The sequence below is a fragment of the Micropterus dolomieu genome, linkage group LG15 (assembly GCF_021292245.1).
Source record: "Micropterus dolomieu isolate WLL.071019.BEF.003 ecotype Adirondacks linkage group LG15, ASM2129224v1, whole genome shotgun sequence".
Lineage (NCBI taxonomy): Eukaryota > Metazoa > Chordata > Actinopteri > Centrarchiformes > Centrarchidae > Micropterus > Micropterus dolomieu.
This window is the reverse complement of record NC_060164.1, coordinates 15,265,789-15,287,768: the sequence shown is the minus strand read 5'-3', so window position 1 is coordinate 15,287,768 and position 21,980 is coordinate 15,265,789. Positions and strand designations below refer to the sequence as shown.

The 21,980-nt window shown below is 41.0% G+C and overlaps 1 protein-coding gene across 1 annotated transcript in view; it reads right to left on the bottom strand.

Annotated features, from left to right (window-relative positions):
* Positions 1-13,540: 13,540 nt before the first annotated feature.
* The window catches only part of pax2a (paired box 2a), a 27,036-nt gene continuing 18,596 nt past the window's right edge, over positions 13,541-21,980 (bottom strand). The window contains exons 9-12 of the mRNA XM_046071421.1: positions 16,908-17,123; positions 15,643-15,744; positions 14,086-14,172; positions 13,541-13,842 (exon numbers count right to left, since the gene is read on the bottom strand). Of these exons, the coding sequence (XP_045927377.1) occupies positions 13,721-13,842; positions 14,086-14,172; positions 15,643-15,744; positions 16,908-17,123 (527 nt within the window). The 3' untranslated portion in view covers positions 13,541-13,720. The remainder of the gene's footprint in view (positions 13,843-14,085; positions 14,173-15,642; positions 15,745-16,907; positions 17,124-21,980) is intronic.

Below are 21,980 nucleotides of genomic sequence, written 5' to 3'. Positions count from 1 at the left end.
ATGGAAAAAAAGCATTTCTGTAGCAATAAAATGTTTGAAGTCGGGTTCTGTACTGTATCTCTATATAATACATGCAGCTTCTATGTCTGGCCTTGGATTTGGGTAAAGGCTGTCACAAGCTCACATGAGTGCATGCATCACGGAGCAGGGTACTCATCCAAACCCCACCCAAAAACCCACTCCCCGGTGTGGGGAATTACTGGGCCTCTCCCAGCTCCTGGTAACCCCTTCATTATCCACACACCAATGGGTCCGGATCAGATTCAGGGGGTGGGGAGTGGAAATTGGGAGGCTGGGGCTGCTGTTCATGCATCTGAACAATGCCTCAATGTTTAAGAATTGGCCTCATGGATGGGAAGTGATAGGGTTCAGTTGTGCTTGGTCTGGAGCAGGCTTCCTTGTTTGTTGTTTTCATTTGGTCATTTGTGAGAATCTGCTTAAATGGCTCCTCTGGATCTGTGGGTATTTAATTATTACGTGCTTAATTAGCAGCATTGCTTCATTGAAAAATAAATATTTGATGCTGTATTTTCCCTTTTCCATGAAGTGTGTGGTTGTGCTTAGCCCTCTCTCTGTCTCTTTTTCTCTCTCTATATCCTCTATTCAGTTTTAAATTAACATCCTAATGGACCTCATCTGTCCAGAGAGAGCCTATTAACTATAAAGCCCTACTCTCATCCAGGGTCCCTGTCACAGAAGGGCTGCAGACCCCACCCACATGAACATGTCCCTCACTGTCCATCAAACGACCAGCCTCTCACATCAGGAAACAAAAATCAAATGTGGATAAAACCAAGGGGCAAAGGTTCATTGTATATAGTTAATAACCTACTACTACCAAAAAATTAGATTGCTTTAATTGCTTTATCACCTAGGCCTTGTGAGCTCAGCAATTCAGCAATCAGCCTGATTTGTTTTAAATGAGCTGCCATGGGAAGGGATGGGGAAGCTTGATGCTCTCAGTCCTCCAGCACCTATAAGTGAAGCAGTGGACTGAAGGGGTGTAGAGTGTTCCTGAATAGTAAATTGAATGTCTATAAATGAATGAAAATCAACAGTGTCAGTCCCTGAAGTTCCCTAACATTTTCTGCTGGACAAAACAGTCTTCAAGAAACAATACGTTTAAGGGGCTCCTTTTTTGACACACCAACTCCCTCAGGATGTGGTGGCAGCCCTGGGATTTGAACACTAGTGTTACTGAAGCAATTAGCATATTCCTGTATTAAAGGAGGGAAGCGTGACAGTGTTTTCCAAGATGTCAGTATGTATCATTAAAAGGCATATTTTAATTAGGGACATGTTAGTTCGTTACACTAAATGGATTAACATTGCTTGTCAAGGGTAGAGATATGTTTTACATTTAAGTCCACTGGGGAACAAGGTCTCAATTTAACAAGACATCTTAAGTTGAGATGGGTCTTGTTAGTGGGGATTCAGAAATGGCACTTAGACAGTTTAATATTTTGACAATGTGTGAAGATACCATATCGCTGAGTTGCTGTTTGTGTGTGTAACTGAGTGTAAGAAGTCAATTATTATATTGCAATTGTCTGCAGGCTGTGATCTGGAAACAATACGCTCAAAGGGCAGACAGTTTGCTATCATTTGCAAACTATATTATTAACAAAAGACAAACTTCAACTCAAATCAGCTTAGTTTTACATTATAATTAAAAAAAACAAATATATCTTAAAGCTTCTTTGTCCCTTTCAAAGTTTATGATGAGAGCTTTAAAGCGAGGAGCTTGACAGTCCACTTTCTGACGATGCAGCGAGTCTAGGGTTCTGCATGACTGTTTGGATCAAAGAGTGGTTATCTCTCCTATTGAGCTGTTTTCACCTCTGTCTTCTCTCATTATGGGGTGAACAACTAGAATTTCCCTCCATTAATCAGAACCCAATTCTCAGGAAAGCCATCACAGAACTCCTAACAAGCCAAAATGCAAAAAGAAGCGTGAAAATAAAAAATAAAATAAAAAAACAAGACAAGCATCTCCTGAATGTCATAGATGTCCAAGAATTGATTTCTTCCCTGCTAGTGGGAGAAAATGGGCGAGAAACTACTGCTTAGCCAGAGGTTCTACTAAATTAGATTCACTTTGTGTGTGCAGTCAGCAATCAGTCAGCAAAGTCAACTTGAACTGGTTGTGCAGTAAGCACATATTCATATAAATTGGCTTTTTTTCTGCTGTGAATGAAATAATCCCCTACCTGACCACAGTGGATAGCTCTACATACATTTAGACAAGTTGTTTCCATATATATATGAATAATGGTTTGTGTTAGAGAACGTATTTCCAGAGTTTCCATAAAGAGCGTGTCAAAGGATTTTAAGACTATCAGGATGGTTACTGGGATGTGAACCCTGCAGCTGTGTTTTTACATTTCTTACACACCTGCTGTGCTAACAACACCCCTGCAAGGATTATATGCGAAAGGATTTGCAGCCTAGAGGCGCACAAAAACCCCACCAAAAAGTGCCAGAATTCTTGACATGTGCTGTACACATTAAGTTCCCACTAAAAGAAGAGATTAATTTAGACTTGCACAAACATAGACATGATGACAGATACATTTAGGTGAATCACAAAATATATGCATCCAGAATTTCCAAACCTTTCCATGCTGTGCCATTTTCCATGAGTAAAAGATGATCTTCACTAGAATATCATCACTCCCTTCTTCTGGCTGTCACTGGGGCCTGTCTAGGTATAATGTCCTGCCCTACTTTGCCAGTTCTTGATTAAAATGTTGACTTTTTGCTGGGTAATAACCTGATTAATGTAATTGAATGTAAAAGGGCGTAGCTCAGCAGCACTGCTGATCACTGGAGATGGATTAGGAGAGAAGGCTTTCAAATTGAATACAGTTCTCCCTCCTCAGCTTGTTAATTGTGCCGTTTACCACTACCTGAGTCAGTGACCACTGCTATTTAGTCTCTCTAATGATGATGCACAGTCCGACCCAACCACAGATAATTAAAAAAGCCTTCCCCACACCCACCCCCCATCTCTCTCTGTCTTGAGTTTGGTGTTGCATTGACAAGCCGCACTAAGGCTAGATATTGAGCTGTCCGCTTCGCAGAGTCTTGGCTGCAGGACCACGTAGCCTTCAAAATGCTGTTGTGTTGTGTGTTTCCCAGAAAGAAAGTTAGGTATAGATCCTTGGTGTTTGACTGTGATTGACCGCAGAAAGGTTTAAGGTTTCATCATGTTCTTCCAGTCAAAATGGTTTCAATTTCTATTCTTCTATTATTAATTCTAACATCAAAAAGAGAAGAATTTTACTTTGTCTAAGCTTTGGAAATCATTGATTTCCACATGGAAGTCTTTTTAAAAATTGTGGTTTATTAAATCCACTTAATCCATTGTGAATATTTTCAAGCCATTTGACTCCAGCTGAGGAAGTCAGTCAGGTTTTCCATCCATCATAGACAGTTTAGGCTCAGGGAACTTCATTAGTGTCATAGCATGCCATGTTTGTAACCTGTAGCTGAATAAAATATGAATGAAATGTTGTTCATGGGAAGTTACTCACAGCAAGAAGGTCGTGGGTTCAAACCCTGGTTGCCCCAGCCTTTCTGTGTGGAGTTTGCATGTTCTCCATGTGGGTTCTCTCCAGGTGCTTTGGCTTCCTCCCACCATCCAAAGACATGCTGACTAGGTTAATTGGTGTCTCTAAAATTGTGCTTAGGTGTGGATGTAAGTGTGAGTGGTTGTTTGTCTATGTGTGGCCCTGCGATAGACTGGTGACCTGTCCAGGGTGTGTTTGCAGGATAAGCGGTTGACAATGGATGGATAATTCTATAGGAAATTATTAAATGTAGTATAATGCACCATATTTATTTACACTGCTTGCAGTCTTGTGCAAGTGCTGAAATAATGAGGGGAGAGAAATCTTTGGCTTGTGCAAACTTCCTTCCACCATTGCAGAACAAAATAATAAAGAGAATGTGTGCGAGACAAAGGCAAAAGACCCCCACAGTGCCTGGGTCTCTGCTTCCTGTCATGAGTATTCCTACGGGGTTTCACATGACAAAACGCAGAAAGTTGTTTTGTCCCCGTGCCTGTCACGATACACCCTCATAACTGCAGCTGTGTGTTTGTGTGCATATGTGTGTGTGTGTGTGTTTGGTTGTGCACTTGCATATGTGTGTGTAGCTGTGCTTTTTTGTGCTGGCATGTTGTCTCGCTGTCTTCCCTGTCAGCTCATAGCCTGGCACCTGCTCTCGTGTTCCTAATTAGTCTTATTTAATTAATTATATTCTACAGCACATAGCCTCTCTGTTCTGTTTCTTTTTGTAGGTTTCAGTCCCGTCCTTCTACTCTTCTAATTCCTTACACTTTATATGGAGACAAATGAGAGTCTTTCCATGTTGTCTATTGCAGTAGCATGGGAGTTTGTTGAGAGGCAGAGGAGACTGGGTTCCCTAATAAAAACATCTCTAATCCCTAACAAAGCAACATTATGGACAACTTCTGATGTTCAACAGTACTCTAGGAATTGCCTCTGCATTACCCATAAAATTGGTGAATGTATCAGCCTAATCAATATTGGAGTTTATGCTTTCTTAGCTAAAGCTACATATTTTGCTAGTGCCCTTTAAATATGAAAATAAATCAAATGCCTTTTTGAGTCAAATATTATTTGAATTTACATCTACATCTATTACTTTCAGATTGCTTTAATTTGAGCCAGAAAAACAGCAGTGCTCATCACTGGTGGCTCTGGCTAACTCTTAGCTCACCTGTGCAAGCTAATGTTACCGTACTTCCATTGTGGAAAAATGCTAATTTAATGTATTTTAATATCATCATAATAATAAAACTTTAGTAACAAACTAGTTCAAACTAATAAGTAAAACTTTCATGTTGGTCTCACTTTGTAATTTGCGCCTCTTTTCCACAGACTATATAAAAGCAGTGGACATTGCCAAGTACACGTAGTGATGTCCCCCATTGGTTTATGGGCATTTTGGCCGTCGCCAAAGTGACCATATGACGAGAGGCGTAACGAGAGGGTGGCGCTAGTGAGGGAAACGCATTGCGTAGCCACACCCTAAAGCATAACCTGCTTTATCTTCTACTTTACTCTAAATTTGACCATAATTAAAAAATTTAACACCATTCTGTATTAAAGATTGAGACCATAAACCCATTAGGACTGTGTTTACTTAGGTAATAAATCAAGTGATAAGGAGGGTAATTTTTTTTAGACTTCTATACACTTATTTTTGCAACCAGTGGAGTCGCCCCCTGCTGGCCATTTAAAAGACTGCAGGTTTAAGGCACTTCCACATTTGCTTGCACAGCCAATCTATTTTACTTTATTTTAAATTTTGTGGGCCTCTGCAGCAAGGTACTCTGACATCACAAACATCCATTGGTTGAGGCAGGATGTGCATTAGAGTTACAGTAGTAAAAAATAAGCTGTCCTCTAGCTGAATCTAAACATGACAGCCCTTTTGGTTAAATATAACATGTTAAATAGAAAAAAAATACTTTATCTAGTTGTCCATGTTATTGTACTTTCAAAAGCTGCACTTGGTAACTTTTTCCACAATTCACATTTGGTGTGAAATCAACGATTTTGCTCGCGAGACACACTGACATCCCGCTGACTCACAGACAGAATCTCTTCAGTAAGCTGCAGGAAAACAAGTCAAGTTTCAAGCATGGTGAGTAAACAGAAATCAGGAAAGCACATTACTTGTGACAGTTGGCCTAAGCACCTCTTTCTTCTCTGTTAGCTTTTCTGTTCCATTTGTCAGGTTCACTTGGCCTGTGTGCCCGTGTTGTCTATTAGGTGTATTTTCACTGTGCTTAGCACTACAGTAAAGGTCTGAATTGAGAGGAATGAGAAAGAGAGAAAGGAAAAGAAACAAATTTATTAGCCCCTGGAGTCACTGGAGCAATAACTCATCATTTGGCCACAAGAAATGTAAGGAGTATTCATATCTGTGATCAGTTTTGTGATTGTCAGGATATAAGCCACCAAAAACATATCCTAAAATCACCTTTATGTTGCATGAGGTGTGATAATTCCTTAAGCCAAGTGACACCAAGAAGGGGGCATCCAAGGTACACAAGCCCATCAATGAACGACGAGTGGAAACAGTGTTGAATTTCACTTCCTGATGTTAAAGAAGAGGGGTAGCCAGTTGCAGGCAGCCTCCCAGCTGCCCCTCATGCCGTGTTTTCCACTAGAGGATCCTGGGCTTAAAGAAAAGATGCCGTTAATAATTCAGAACCTGGATAAACATCACCCAACACCGCCACAAAAGACAAGATCAAACCTTTGGCAAAGCAAGTACTGCAGCGGGCTGATAGTGTTTCCCTGTGTAGCTCGCTGTACGTAGACCATATGGACATCATAATCACCCGTGGGATGAATCAGCAGATTCTTGATCTGGAGCCCAAAATCACACGACACCTTAATTAGCTGGTGTTGATATCGCCCTTCACAGTGCTAATTTGTCACCGCCAAAAAAAACAGCTTCTGGCAAGCATTGTTCTGTTGAATTTTGTCGACACTGTTAAGGAAACAGAGATGGAGCATTGAAGGTGACAACATGTTTGAGTTATGCGAGTTTAATGCCCCCTGACAGGTAGCTCTACTTGGCAAAGCATTTCTTTTATCAACAAAGATTTCACATTGATGTTACATATCAACAGTCAATAATGAGGAAATAAGCGCAAGTTTGTCTCTGTTATTTCCTGATTAATATATGCAGCCATCATTAAATTATTTGGGATTGTGTTTATTTATTCTCAGTGACGGGCAGCTCCCAATAAGGTGTAAATAATTGCTGTTCTCCTCGGGAGGCATAGCCACCATGAAGCAGTGAGTTGAAAAGGTCAGACGTGTTCTGCACGCCAGCTCTAAAGTGGTTTATTAGCATCCCAACGACATATTCAAGAGATCGTCTGAGACATAATTACCTGAATAAGGTACAGATGAATACTGTATTTGGGGGAGAAGGCAAGGTTGGTTGGATATTGGCTTTGTCTCCATTAACCTGGAGCACAGTGTTAAAGGATCTGTTTGTGGAGAGAAAATGACAGGGAGTCGGGCTGACAGGGCTGGACTGAGACAGTTAAAGGCCCCTTGCTGCATAGGATAATTAATAAATAAAATACCAGGGGAGCCCCTGCCATGCCTTCGTCTATGACAGGGGCTGTCTCCAGTGCGCTAAAGCATTAAATGACCAATTTCTGTCAGACTAACTTCCACCTCGCTCTCTCTCTCCCTCTCTCTTTCTTTCTCCCTCTCTCTTTTGCTGCCCTCTCGTCTCCACCACACTCACCCCTCTCTCCCTTGTTCCCTCCCTTGCTTCCTCATTTTCTGAAGTGGGGCTACTTTGCTCTCTTTGCACTGAGTTTTTCAGCGACTGATGGCTCTAGTTCATTTCTGCTGAATTAATTGGTCCCTGAATGAATTCTGTTGACAGGGCAATTCATCATGTGTTTGGCCTGACAGTGACTGGGTGTTGGGAAGGGGGGAGGGGGGGCGTTGGGAGTGTGTGTGTGTGAGTGTGTCTGTGTGTGTGTGTTGTGGAGGGGTGATGTGGTGTGGGGAGCCAGTCAGAGGTGGTGGGGGTTGGTGATTGTGGCATCCCACTTTTCTTTCGCCCCTCTTTGCCTCGTCTCGTCGTTTTCCTCTGTCCTACTGGAGCACCAGAAGGCTGGATGCTCTTATTGCACTGTTTTACCAAAACAGTTAGGACTCAAACAAATCAACCCCCCCTCAGTCTGGGCTTCTGTCAGACAGAAGACCCACTCTCAGCTTGAAGAGGGCATGCAGGTCAGTGCTACCCCATTTTACAAATTTGGGCCTTTTGTTCACTTCCTACCCAACCTCAAATCCCTCCTCTCCACTTGATGTGCACACACAGGAAAACCATCCCTCACCCCACAGCTCCTCAGCCCTTTTGAAGAGTGACATAATCAGGTAGCGAGGCATATTTAGTGCTTAATTACACAATGTGTTGCACAATGACCATTCAACATGATAATTCAGCTCCTGAAGGGGAATGGCTCCGCACTGATAACTGAGATGGGAATGGTGTAATAGCATATAGTTGGCAGATGAGGCCTGGGTTGAGAAACCCAGCAATTGCATTTCTCCAGACAGCTCTGTGACTGCTCATTATTCTAATTGCAAAGTATGCTACAGTACAGGATACACACAGAGCCAGAGCATCCTTTGAGCTTGAACATGGAGGAAACCTCTTTAGGCTGTGTTGAGTCAATCAATGCTCACTCATTACAAACATCACAAAGTCATGTTCTTGTCGCCTGGATGGTCTCACCCGCCGACAGTGAAAATAACCTCATAATCATTGTTCTGTCACGATCAGGATCATCAGAGACCGGGCTTGAACTCTTTAACTCCCCTGCCACACTGAAATTATCTTGATATGAGATGAGGATTTATTTTCACATGAACAATTTCACAAATTATTTATTTATAATTAATTTATATAATTTTTCTAGTTTTCATCCTTGGACCAGGATAATAAACATGCAGTTGCTTCTTAATGGCAGCTTTAAGACATTTATATCTATTTAAGACCAACATATTTACTTTTAAGATATAAACCACATTAGACTCTTTTAAACCAGCAACACATAAAGTAACTTCACATTAGTCTGGGCCGCTGTACTGCTTCTTCTCAACCCAAATTCATTTGGGATTAACAGAGTTAACGAAGGCGGTGTTGTGAACAATACTGCACCCGTGCAGCCACTAATTAAAGCTGCTTCTAATGAGGGCTCGTTGATTGACACAGCAGGGTTGGCCTCTCCCCTAGCCAACATCAACTATGACAGCCACATGATGAGGCTGATGACAGGCTCCCATGCAGGCAGATGACAGGACGTCACTGCGAGACCACCACCGCTCCTTGTCTCTGAACAATACTGCACTCATGTCACACCTCGAAATTCATCTCTAGTCATCTAGTCATATCATGGATGTTTATGCAAAGAGAAACGATTATATATTGTAATCAAGGTATTTACACACTGTATTTTGTCAGGGTTTATTCTGTTCACTTGTCCACCACCGGTGGAATAAGTACTTAAAAACCTTTACTTTAAAAAGTATCAATACAATATATAAAAATACTCAGATATAAGTAAAAGTCCTGCATTTAAAAGCTTAGCAAAAGATGAGTATGAGTACTACTTGACCCCTGTGGCTGTTAATAATAATGCATCAGTGCAAGTTGTTTTTTACAATTGTAGATGGTCCGGGTGCAGCCAATTTCACTACTTTACATACTGTTTGGTGATTTAGTCCAGTGGTTCACAATTTAAAGGGTCATTTGATAAATCTTGGAGAGAAGAAGAAAGGAACGAAGAGAAATCAAAGTTCTGCAGCATACATTCATCTTTGTTTTTGTGAAATATTATTTGATCTCTTTGGGCCTTGAAGTTATTTAAATGGGACCATCTGAGAAGTTTTAGAGGGGAAATCCCTTTGTTGGTACTACTTCTAACAATGCAGAACATGTGAAACCTATGACAAGATTCCACAGGTAGATTCCACAGTATAATTTTGGTTTTGTATTATATTTTTAGAAGTCTATCAGGTTTTTTTAATGGAAGAGATACGCTATCAGAAAAATGTAGTGGAGTCCAATCTTCCCTATGAAATATAGTGGAGTATAAGTATGAGTAGCATAAAAGAAAAATAGTCAAGTAAAGCACAAGTACCTCAAAATTGTACAAATGAAATTAGTTACTTTCTGTCACTGATATCGACCATCAATTTAATTTAAACTTAAGTAGTCAAGATCATAAAAATGTGCAGTTTAAACCCCCCCCATATATATATATATAATTTAATGTAATACATTGATATGTGAATATGACTTCAACTTTGCAAGGGATTGCTTCAGACTGCGTCCATCTAGCAGCTCTTTAAAATGGGCTTGTTTCACTGCATATATTATCAGTGATAGACATGAATCATGCCAAAGAGGCCTAGCTGTAGGGCATCACCAAGCCAAGTTGACAATGAGGGTGAAGTGTTTGAGTAAATCTTGCACAAGGCCCATTGGCCCCCGTGGCAGGGCCTCTCTGTGTGGGTTTGAGAAGCCCCGAGGATGACAGGTGCTTTTCGTAATGCCTAACTGATGAGAGCCAATCAGTGCGCCCCATTCTGCTGGTGTGTGTCTCTTCTCCTGTTGTTGTCATCTGGCCCGCTAAAGTAAAGATGAGCTTGACTGACAGATGCATCCGGGTTCACAGTTTATTGGTTTCTACGAGAGAGCCAGATATGCCAATTTAGACAGGGTAGTGACAAAAAAGTTCCCATCTAAATGGAATAATTTTACCACTGGGAATTCTCAGCTGTGAGAGGAAAGAGCGTTTGTGTGTATGTGTGTTGGTTTTTTTATCTTTTAACAAGGCCTGAATGACAAACACATAGGACAGTTAGGGGGCTGACAGAAACAGAAGCTTTTGATGCTTCACGGGGGATCCATGAAATAAACAATAGGCAGAGGAAGCAGGGAAATTGAATTACAACTGGCTGGGCTTGTGTGTTTCAGAGAGTGTAGAGAGGAGGTTAGGCAGCAGCAGTGTGGTATAGCAGGATGAAACCGATGCATCATTAAATATACTGGAGTCAGAAGCTGGGGCAACGCTCTCCTGCCTTTCCAACTGTCCTCCTTCTTTGTTTCACCCTCTTTTCTCTCCCTTTCTTTTTTTTTTTTTACTTTCTTTCCCCCTCTGTCCTCCACACACACAAACACACGTGTTAACATAATGCAATTGTTCTTTTTCTTGTAGACATGTGCTACTTTTAACAGGAATCATAATATAGAGGATTTCTACAGACATCCACACACCGATACACACAAACAACGCGCTCTGCAGCCATCATACATTTCATATTTTAGAACTGTAACCCGTATGAGTGCCTCCTGTAGTCCTGACTGTTCATAAAACCAGACATCAATACACCAGCACCAGGAGCGCTCCCCGGAAACCTTGAACTCTGAATCATTTTCTTATGGGGTTAATAATGAGGGGACACCAAGTCAACGACTGACATATAAAAGAATTTATTTCTCATGTGCACAAAAAGAATTGGAACATAACTGAAACAGAACAATGATTGAGGCCACAAGGCTTTCCGTATAGATTTTCATCAGAAATCCTTTTTATGTCCATGACACATCTCCTGTATCATCTTTACAACAGCAGAAGACCCATTCCATGATGGTGGCTTGCCCTTTGCACCAGAGTTTCATTTTCAGATATGTCGAGCTACATGTAGACAGAAATAGGCAAATCCCAAGTGCAATTTGTAGAGGATTCTCCTGAAGAGCAGGACTGCAGTCTGTTTCTGTTATCCGGTGCCCTCGGCAATGACAGTTAACCCTGGTACCAGATAACGTATTTGCTTGTGTAGGATTAAAGTAAACTTCATCTTGGATGCCTTACTCTAAAGAGTTATATTGGGTTGAGAGAGTGGAGGGAGGGAGGAGAGATGGGTGATTGGGAATAAGTGCGGATGTGTTTCTATACGTGGAGGCACAGATGACTGTAATTTGGATTAACATAATTATCACAACATCTACTAACAGCAAACAGGACAATATCTTTGATTGTTGCCAAGGACTTCAGTTTGATCAGATCTTCATTTTTGGAGCAAAAGCGAAACTAGTAGAGAGAAACCATTTCACACTGGAGGTCTTTTGTATGTCTTAATTTTTATGCTGTTCTCCATGGGGATTACTTATTTTGAGCCCAACAACAAAAGATGATACAGAAAGCCATTTAACTCATTGCATAGTGACATAAAACATCATCATGACATTATCATGAAAACAAAATAAAATGTCAAAGACAACCTATGTGATGTTAGCATCTGTAACCTGCTACTGCAGTATATGTAGCCACAGGTTATACAGTAGTTGCGCCTCAGAGCACAACATTACATTAAGACACAAATGTAATGCATGTTTTTTTTCTGTCTGTATATCTACAAGGGGAGCCAGTACATTAGTATGATACTGCAATGGTGTATGTGATATTATTTACAGAGAAGAATTGTCTTCACATTATTCACAAATTATTCTACAAAGCAGCTTTTTGTTGCAACTGATGGAATTTTGAATTGCTGAATTTCACCTTTTTCATTACACCCATATTCATTATGTTGTTTGCCTGCAGAAAAGTCACGACATATAGGTTCAGTGTTGACTACTTATTTAAAAGATAATACTGCTTTATTTATGCATACATATACTGTAAATAAAATATTAAATATCAAACTAAGTCTTTGGCAAATGTAGTTAAAAGTACATTCACAAAATATCTTCCAAAAAGCAAACTGAATCAGTATTTCCTTTGAGTCCCTATGGAGAGTAGAGCCTAAATAGAGGAGGGTGATGAGTATGTGTTTGTAAAGGCAATTAATTTCATTGAACAGGCATGAATTTACGTTGAAAAAACAGGTTTGTAAGGCAATTGTTGAAGCTAGTTTACAGTTGGTTCACTCAACTGCATACAGCTTTCTAAACTGTGTAGGCATCTAGTGGTGTGACTAAGAAGCTGAATGTAGTATAACCCAGTATAGTAAAGTATAACCCAGGAGAAGTGAATTTGTTCATATAGCCATAGGGTTGTGGCTTACAAACTCCTCAGGAACTTGAAAGCATCGCTTTTACTCAGCAAAAGATGTCAGTCTGTCCGCTTTGTGTTTTTACACCTGCATTATGCAACATAAATAGTTTCAACTTATGTTTGAAATTGGTGAGTTAATTAAACTTAATCTTGAGTGAATGTACCAAATAAATTAAACAAGCTGAGGTTATAGTGCAAAAAAAGAGCAAAGGACGATCATGCATGGACATGGACATGACTGGAAAATGAGGGAAATTGTGACTACTCTGAAGAAACCTTTGATAGCTTTTTTTTACATTAAAAAAAAATATAATTAAAAAAGTATTTAAATTTCTGGCAAGACCATATTGTTCTACCATGTTTTTTAATACTTTGCAAAATGATTTACATTTTTACATCTGATTGTTTGCCACAGGGAGTGTGATGTTGCCATTGGTCTAGATAGGGTCAGTAAACGTTGTGGAACATGCTGTGTTTATCTGATAATGTAGGTGGGACTGGAGAAATGGGAGCAGAAGACGTAGTCAAAGCACCAGAGTAAAGCCCGTCCTACAGTGGGGAGCCTCATTAATTGTCAAAAGGGCCCCACAACACCGGTTCAAGTTGCTACACCATCAAGCTATGGGACCATTGTCATCTCCCCTGGACTTCTCTGTTTAGAGCAGAAAAATACTGCAGTTCATCACATAAAAGGAATGTGAGGATCCAACAATAAAATAACAACGACAACAACAGCAACAAAGAAACAAAAATAAAAACCCACAACATTTTTTCCACATGGTATTCTTCACACTGTTTTTCTTCAATTTATATTTTATAATATATATATATATATATATATATATATATATATATATAATCTCTTAAAGTCATTCTTGAAATGTTCAGGCCTGTGAGAGATTGAGGGCATGATGGGTGAGTTCTGAATGCCCACGGGGCCCTTTGTGACCCACAAGTGTGTAACGCTGAAGTAGGGCTAGATGCACTGGCGTCAACTTTGCTGATCCTTCCTCCACATCACGCAACATCACGGGGTTTCCTCTAGGATTCCACCACGCTTCCCTTTGACCTCAGTGTTTCTCAGACGGGGACAATATGGAGGCCGAAACCCTGGCCCTGCAGTTTGAGCTGGTCTCCATGGTAACTAGTGGCGGTCGTAGGCAGTGGCAGCAGTGGGAGGTGCGGAGCCACGGGATGCGGCACTATAATAATAAGGGGAACCTGAAAGTTAACAGAAGAGCAAGCTGTTGGAAACCATGAGGCCAAACATCATGTAAGACGTGTAAGATGTGTGTAAAACTCCACGTACAGAGAATACATGGAGCCTGAAAATTTGTATATTTGTTTTTGAATACGATTTTAATTTTACAACATTTCTAGAAGAAAAAAGTTCATTTCTGTATGTGTATGTTTGAGTTTTTGTTATTTAAGAGAAAGTTGCTTACTTAGTAATGCTGGATTGCTGAACCGCCACGCTTCATTGTAAGTGGTGTATTGTGGATGAGAGTAAGGGTTTCCAGAAAAGTCTCCTCCTAGAGAACAAACAACAACAAACATTAGCAAAGAGCTAACAAACTGAAATGACTGACAGCTTTTGTAAAATATATATATATATATATATATAAAAAAGCATTTTCACCAAGTTACATTTAAGTTGAAGTCTGGCATTTTTATCCTGGCTGTTTGTAGCCTATAGCTTGTCTCCATGGTCCCTTCAGGTGAACTGATTGTTTTATTAATCCTCTGTTATTCTTCAGGATTTCCTCTATTCTTTCCTTAAGTGAGTATTTCAGTGCTTTTCCCCCTGCTTTTAAATGATGATGCTTCGCTTCAAAACTCCCTAATAGGTTCTCTGAGACTCTCATTCGCTTTTTGTCCTCCCTGTGTAGGTTCTAGTGGAAAGGACGGGAGGCTGAGGGGATGTCAGAGAGTGATGCTGTGGGTCCACAGGTTTCTTTCTTTTTACGACACTATAAAGGTAGGGTTTAATATGAAGCTGCTGAAGAATGGCTTTTGCTTTAACAGTGTTTGGGGCCAGTCACTAAATCTTAGTCATTCACCACCAGTTGAAAAAAACCCTGCAACCTCTGGATTAAGTAGCTGTGTTTGTATGCTTGTATGTGTGTTTGCATTATATCTATAAGCACTTTCTAGTGGCATATAATGAAATAAAGCATAAGTAATTTTCTTAATTTGAGATATCAGCTTTTAACTCCATGCATTTCTTAAAATATTACCCTCCACACTGAGCCCACTTGTAAATACTGCACGCCTGCGTTGATTATTGCTCAGTGTGAAAGGTACATGTCTCAGAGCGATAAAGGGAATTGTGTTTTCAGTTGTTTGGAGGAGAGATCTACACACTCTGGCAGCTATAGCATCCTCACGGCTGGTCGTGTAACTCAAGCTCATCCCTGAGAGAGATAGTGATTTAAATATTTACAGGCCCTCCACGCCTCTGTGTTTTGACCCTTAACTGTTTGCTGTGAACCTGAACTGCAGGTTAAGTAGAGGGGAAAGAGATACGCTCTGCAGCCCTGGGTGTCCGGGGAGGCGAGGAGAGGCGCAAAAGCAGTGTTTATCGACGGGGCTGGTGAGAGTGCGCTGTGTGGACATGGCGAGGGTAATGAGTGCTGGGAGCTGGAGTGTAACTGAGAGGAACTGTCCTATCTCACGGCGACTGATTGTGGTGATCACCTATCGAGTTCATCTAATGTCCTTGTCCGCAGACGCTAACTACACGCTAACCACAGTCTAACAAAGCTATAACAAGCTCTTTTCAGTCCTTTGGGTCAACAGAAATGCTTTAAGGTTTCTTAAGCCTCTCAGCAGTGAATGTGCTTTTGTATGTGTTACTGATGAGGACATCACAGAAAAGCATTACCACTTGTTCAGCTGAAAGTGACCTCAAATTCTTTAAATAAGAAGGGAACTACATTGTGAAAATAAAACATGTAAAAGCAGAATTAATGGCCTCATAAAAAGAGAGTAGTGTCACCTACCAGGAACCATTCCAGCGAGTGTGGAGGTGGGGTAGCTACCTTGTCCTGTGGGGGGGACATGAGGCGGGTAGCCAGGTAAGGTGGTACTGGCCATGTCTCGACCTGCAGGCACACAGGAGGAAAATTCTTACAGGGATGCTGATCACAGAAAAGTTGAATAACTTGCCATACACGCTAATTAACAACGTTTCCTCAATTAGGTTGATAAGAAACCTAATTTAGGCATTTGTCTCCTAGAAATTACAACAGCAGGGTTGATCATTTATTGGGGTACAACTACACATTGTCACCAGTATAGCCAAATATTTGTCTTTTTGATACTACTTTTTTGTAACGTCATGCATTGTATGTCATATTTATAGGGGAATGATTTCTCTGCTGCAATTATGAGATTTTCTAAACAAGAAACACACTAAAATCACTAAAGTGAAGAGATGCATATAGTCACTGAAAATAACAAGCAATGACACTGTCTCCCACAATGCATCGCACCATTTTATTTCTTCCAGCATGTAAGATCATGTGTTGCAGAATGTGTCATGAAGGCACATGTTATCCATCCATTTTCTAAACTGCTTATCCTGCATGAGGCTGCAAATGGGCTGGAGCATGCACTGGGTGAGAGCCTGGGTACACAGGACACCAGGCTATATTATGTCAGGGCAACATACATGTTGCTCTGAGGACAGAATTTAAATGATTTATATTACTTCTGTAACATATAAACAAACATCCTAAGCAGCTTTAAAACTGCGAGGAGCATCAGGCTACTGAAAACTCCACATTCATTTCTGTGTAATAATGACAGTATCAGGCCTGGCTGGATGAAGGGGCACACAGGACAGGGAGATATGGTTCCAAAGCAGGCCCCAGCATCAGCCCTATGTCTCTGCCCCCACCCTCCCCCCCCGTGACCCCTCAGACCTTGGGCCTGTCACGAGGCTAGAAGGACCTGGAGGCCTATTGTTAACCAGAGAGATGGGCAAGGGGTCAGAGCTGGAGAAAAGCAGGGTGGAAAGGGGGAGAGAGCAGTCGCTGTTAATGAGGGGGCAAACAGTTAGCTTTGCTCCTGTATACACAACAGTAGGGCCACAAAGCATGATGGGATTGATGGCTTTGCAACGTGAGAGGTGGACACTTTAATTTAGTGCATCTTTGAAAATTGCTAAATTAATAAAAAATCAACACAGAGGTAAATCAACTGAACTGAGTGAGCTTGATTGGAATTTGATCTGGTTGCGGGGGCCTTATGGGTAAAGCTGTACCTGCTATAAAGGGCTGGCTGGCATACTGGCTGTAGCAGGAGCCATGGGCATGGGCACGGTAGCTGGGAGTAGAGGCATCTACAGAGAGGCTGGACTGGTGGGGCAAGATGTCAGCTAGATCAGAGTCCCCAACAGAGGAGGGGGTGAAGGGGGCAAAGGACGCCTCATGGGGCTCACGCTTTACACACATGGACGGTGGATATGATGGGTGAGAGTCTGCCGGGTGGAAAAAAAAAAAAAAAGAAAAAAAAACTAGATGTAATTTAGACATGCAAATCCACACATGCTATACATGCATTCACCTTCAGTCACTCATATGCATGGTGGAATGGATGTGTAGCTTTCAAAATGTTCAAATAACCACCTAGGAAAACTGCGCGTCAAAAACAAATACAATGTGTCGCAGCAGAAGTTTTTAGATTTGTTATGCACATAGACAAACACTGACAGAGACAGGACAAATCTTTAGCAGATTCGTGGTATAAATTAAAGGGAGCCTGAAGGATGAGGAACACTACAAGTGCTACTATACATTAACTTCCTATCTTTTACCAACTCAAGACCCAACACTTTCATAAGAATTCTGAATAGATAAGCAGTCTTTAGCAGTTGATTTGTTCATTTACATAGTTTATAATAATAATCTCATATGCACCCAGCAGTAATTCATTCAGCTAAGTGGAAACATACACCAGTGAAATGTTGCAACAACACATCGCGCCTGATCAATCAAGCTCAAATGCGTAAAAAATTTCCCCATGGTTTTAGGAAAACAAACAACATAATCTCACGGCTGCTTTCTCACAACAAAATCACTCCCACAAATAACTAAACAATCGGCTTGCAGACAGTTCAAAACTCTACACTTTGATCTAATTTGGCTGATGAGTCTTGGCATCTTTCATTTCACCGGCTCTGCCTCTTGAACCTATGCAATCAATGTGAGCTCTGTCTCCGGCCTCTCCACGTCTGCCGCAGAGCCCGTTCTGTTCGCTGGGGCCTGTAGGGAGAGATGGCTCTTTCCCGACACCATGATAGCCTCATTAGCTGCTTCCCCCATCATTGTTATTTTACAACAGGACTGTGTGTTGCAATTCCTCATTAAGATAAGGGCTGTTCTATGGAAGGGGGATGCAACCCTGTCAGCCCTATAACCCTAATACCAGGGAAACAGGCAGTGTAACTGTCTGCTTTCCCATACAAATCTGTAGCAGGTTCCCCTAATCTCTTTGTCTTTTTGACAGCTGTAAATGTGGAGGATTTAGACAGAGGTACTGCAATTACACAGAATACTTTGAGGCAAATACCATTGTCATGGAGGGAACAACTCAATGTAAGTTTGCAACAATGTAACTTTTAACTTATGATCAAATCATTAAAAAGAATGGTTTCTCTGGCAAGAACAGAACTACTCTAATGAGCAGGCTTTGAATTTAATTGGGTGGACCTAAAGCTTTTCATGCACTGTGTAAGTATGTCACAAATCTATTGAGAACAGGGTACGAATATAGGAATGGTTAAAAATGGATAGTGCTCAGTTCGTTCCTCAGTTAATTATAGCTAACTTGCAGTATGTTAAAGCATTTCAAGTTAAAACAGCTTTCAAAAGTCCAGTTAACCTGAGGTTGATTTTAGTGCTTAACAACCACCATCGACAAAAGCACTATATTCAACAGCCTAAACTATAAAAAAAACAACACTATGTGGCCCACCTAACCTTGGGACATTGATCTTAAATCTATGATAAGACTGTGGATGCCAAACAAGAAGCCCAGGCCAGTTTATACTGTATCTGAGTCTTCCCGTACACTACAGTAGGCTTGTGTTTTCTCAGCGCCTGAGCAACCGTTGTCAAACAGACAGGAGTTACGACGCAACAACAACCGATACAAACGCTGCGTTCAAGACCACTGAACTCTGAAACTAATCAGACATGGTGTTGCTTATTGTCCTGGAGACGAGGCAAAGCCTGGGTAAAGGGAGTCTGTCAAATCACAGGCCCTGATGATGGAGATGGAAGATAAACTCTGGGTCCTTGGGGACTCCTCTTCCCAGCAAACACATCTCAGAGTGGAGATGCTATAGAGTTCTCCAACATCTGTCTCTGCCCCACCACTGATACCACATCTACAGACCCCATCAACCATAGAAGTGAACTATTAAGAACCTACAGCAGTCCTTGGAGTGATGTGTCCAGATATAGCTGCAACAGCCTTCTCTCATGTGAGCATTTCATTTTTAAATGCCCACCGAGGAACTTTGGTGCGCAAACCATTTGCTGGCAGAACTCTTGTTTTCAAAGGCTGACACTCAATCCACAGACAACTTTTTCATTCCAACAGCATGTTCAATATCACAGCAAAACTTGTGTCTTGTGCAGGTACACATTCATGTTTTCAAGTACAGCCAGTTATACATCTTCAAGCCTTAATTCCCCTGCATTTCTGCATTGTAGAGGTGGTCATTAATAACCACTTACACCAGAAAGGTACAAAAGAACAATGATCAAAGGCTGCATCCAGTCGTGAGTGAGTAAAGAATATTTGTGGGGCCAAATACTTTGAATTCCCCATCCACAGGTTTAAAGTAATTCATTATCAAATGTGTGCTCAAAGGTTAGTGTGCTATTGTGGAGGGTGATATAAACATTAATTTCCAAGCCCTGGGCTGCGGGCATTAACTGAGCTGAGACAAGCCGTTTGTCACTAGGCCACACACCAGGCACCACAGGTGAGGCGGCTGCTTGTTGTTTGCCACCCAGCAGAGAATAGCTGGTACTGCCAAGTCGTAAACTGGGCTCGGAGAGTGGTGTACATTTCAGCTTAAATTAATCGGAAATAAAGAGTTTTTTATTTTATTTAAATTTTGAACTCTGTTCTCTCATCTATACAATTTCTCACTCACAGGGAGTGAGAAATACATGGGTAAGAAGGTAGATAGATTTAAAGAGAGATAGAATAGCAATGGATCTTCACATCTGCTAGAGTTGTAGTATGTCAGAAGGGTGCCCATTTACACCCAGCCTCCCCACAGGCTCTGGTGAGAGTGATTATCAAGCCCAGCCTGCACAGAGACTACTGTACTCACAGAGGGCATAATCCTATTTAAGTACTGATAAGCAGCTTCAATATTATACTATCATTTATTTCACATATAATGTTTGTGTCAGGATTAGAATAACTAAAGTCAAGATGGATCTGCAGACCACTGTGTGTTGCTTGTTCAGTTCAGGTGTCAGTTAAAAACTGTGCAGATACTTGAATGCTGGACCAGAGCCAGAGACCAGTTAATCACGACACGTTGTTCTATCCATGGACGCACTGAACAGTTCACAGTGTTCGTTTACTGGATACAGACACATACAAGTACAACAGCTTCTCCACAGCTTGTATACACCACTCACAAAGTTCCCTGTTTACTTTTTACCCCGTCGGACTTGCATAATGCAACGGAAACATGGTAACAAGTAAATATAAGACACCATTTTGATTTAATATAATCTACCTGCCAATATTAGTAAGACTTTAGTCTTTTTTTACTAAATGGTAACATTACAATGATTTTTACAATGATTAGTCATTGTCAATCATTGGTGCTTCATACTAAATCCCAGTGGTGTGTTTCAGTGTCCTAAATCCCTCTCTGATTTGGCTATTACCCTCATTCCTAGGTAACCATCTCTTCCACACATTAGGGTAAACAGAGGACACAAAAGATGGCCGACATTGCTTTCGCTAGCGCCCTTGGTACGCAAAACTGAGCACTTCATTAATCATTCATCTTTAATAGATTATGCAAATTTCAGGACATAAAAATCAACAAAATCAATAATGGTATGAATTTTAATTGGGAGCAGAAAACATTTAAAGAATGAATATAATCTCAGAGCTCCATCCAGTATGAGAGCATAATTTATTGATAATTGGCTCCCAGCCTAAGTGAGGAAGGTAATTTAGCATTTTTCAGCCTTGGCATACATTCCTATTTACAGGGTTTGCTAATGGCAGAAAAAATAATATTATGCACTAACAACCTACGTCCAATCAAATGCTTCATGCATTACTATGCAAAGTTGTTGAAATTAAGTAATAAAAGTTTACTATATATTACTTCTGAGTTTAATTTAGTGCTTAAAATACTCATTCACTCACGTACATTTTTTAATGCTTGCGCTAAAGTATGCTGTCATTTTCCACTTTAAAAAAAGTTTTGTTAGTTCGCATCCTCATTATTCAATCTGTGGCCCTGACATGTATTGCTTTAGGAGGCCCCATGCCCCCAGGTGGCTTGAAGGCCACCTGCTTTGAGTGTGCTCCCCAGAGCAAGACCGCTTTCATAGGAGGATCCCAGCATAAAAGACCAAAACACACCTTTCTTCTCCTGAGACCCAACTTTCTGGGGCAAATCTACCTCCCACATATCAGGAATAAAAGAGGGGTCTTTCTTTTCCCATAGCTGTGTGCCTGGGTCCAGGGCAGGACTACAGGGATCATTTGAGAAGGGCCACTGCAGTTTTCAATCATGCTGTCCACCTCTTTACTTACTCTCTCTCTCTCTCTCTCTCTCTCTCTCACACACACACACACACACACAGTGGACTCACTTGACTTTGATGCCCACTGCATAATTATGGATGTTTTATTAAAAGGCTGGTTTATTATTTTCAAGTCAGAGTGGCCATCAGTAAACCTAACCCCTCCTGGGAAAAAAGCCTCTGCAGCCACATTGATACAATATTACAATTAACCAGGTGGACAGCAGGGAAGGAAAAGAAGCCATAGTGCAATAAAGGGTGGGTTTGTGTGGGTTATATGATACAGATTAATATTACAACATATTCAATACATTGCACCTGCCATTACCTTTTTGCTCTCAATGGAAGTTAATATTGAAAACAGCACTCAGCTCATAGGTTGTAAAAAACAATAATTCCAGGGTTTCTTTCACTGTCTGTGTCTCATCTGTATTTAGGTCTCTCTCTCCACAGCATGAAGCAGCCAGCCAGCCACGGAGCTATTCCAGCCGCTGTCAATCAACAGGCTATCATAGCCTTTGATGACAACGTTGTGGCGC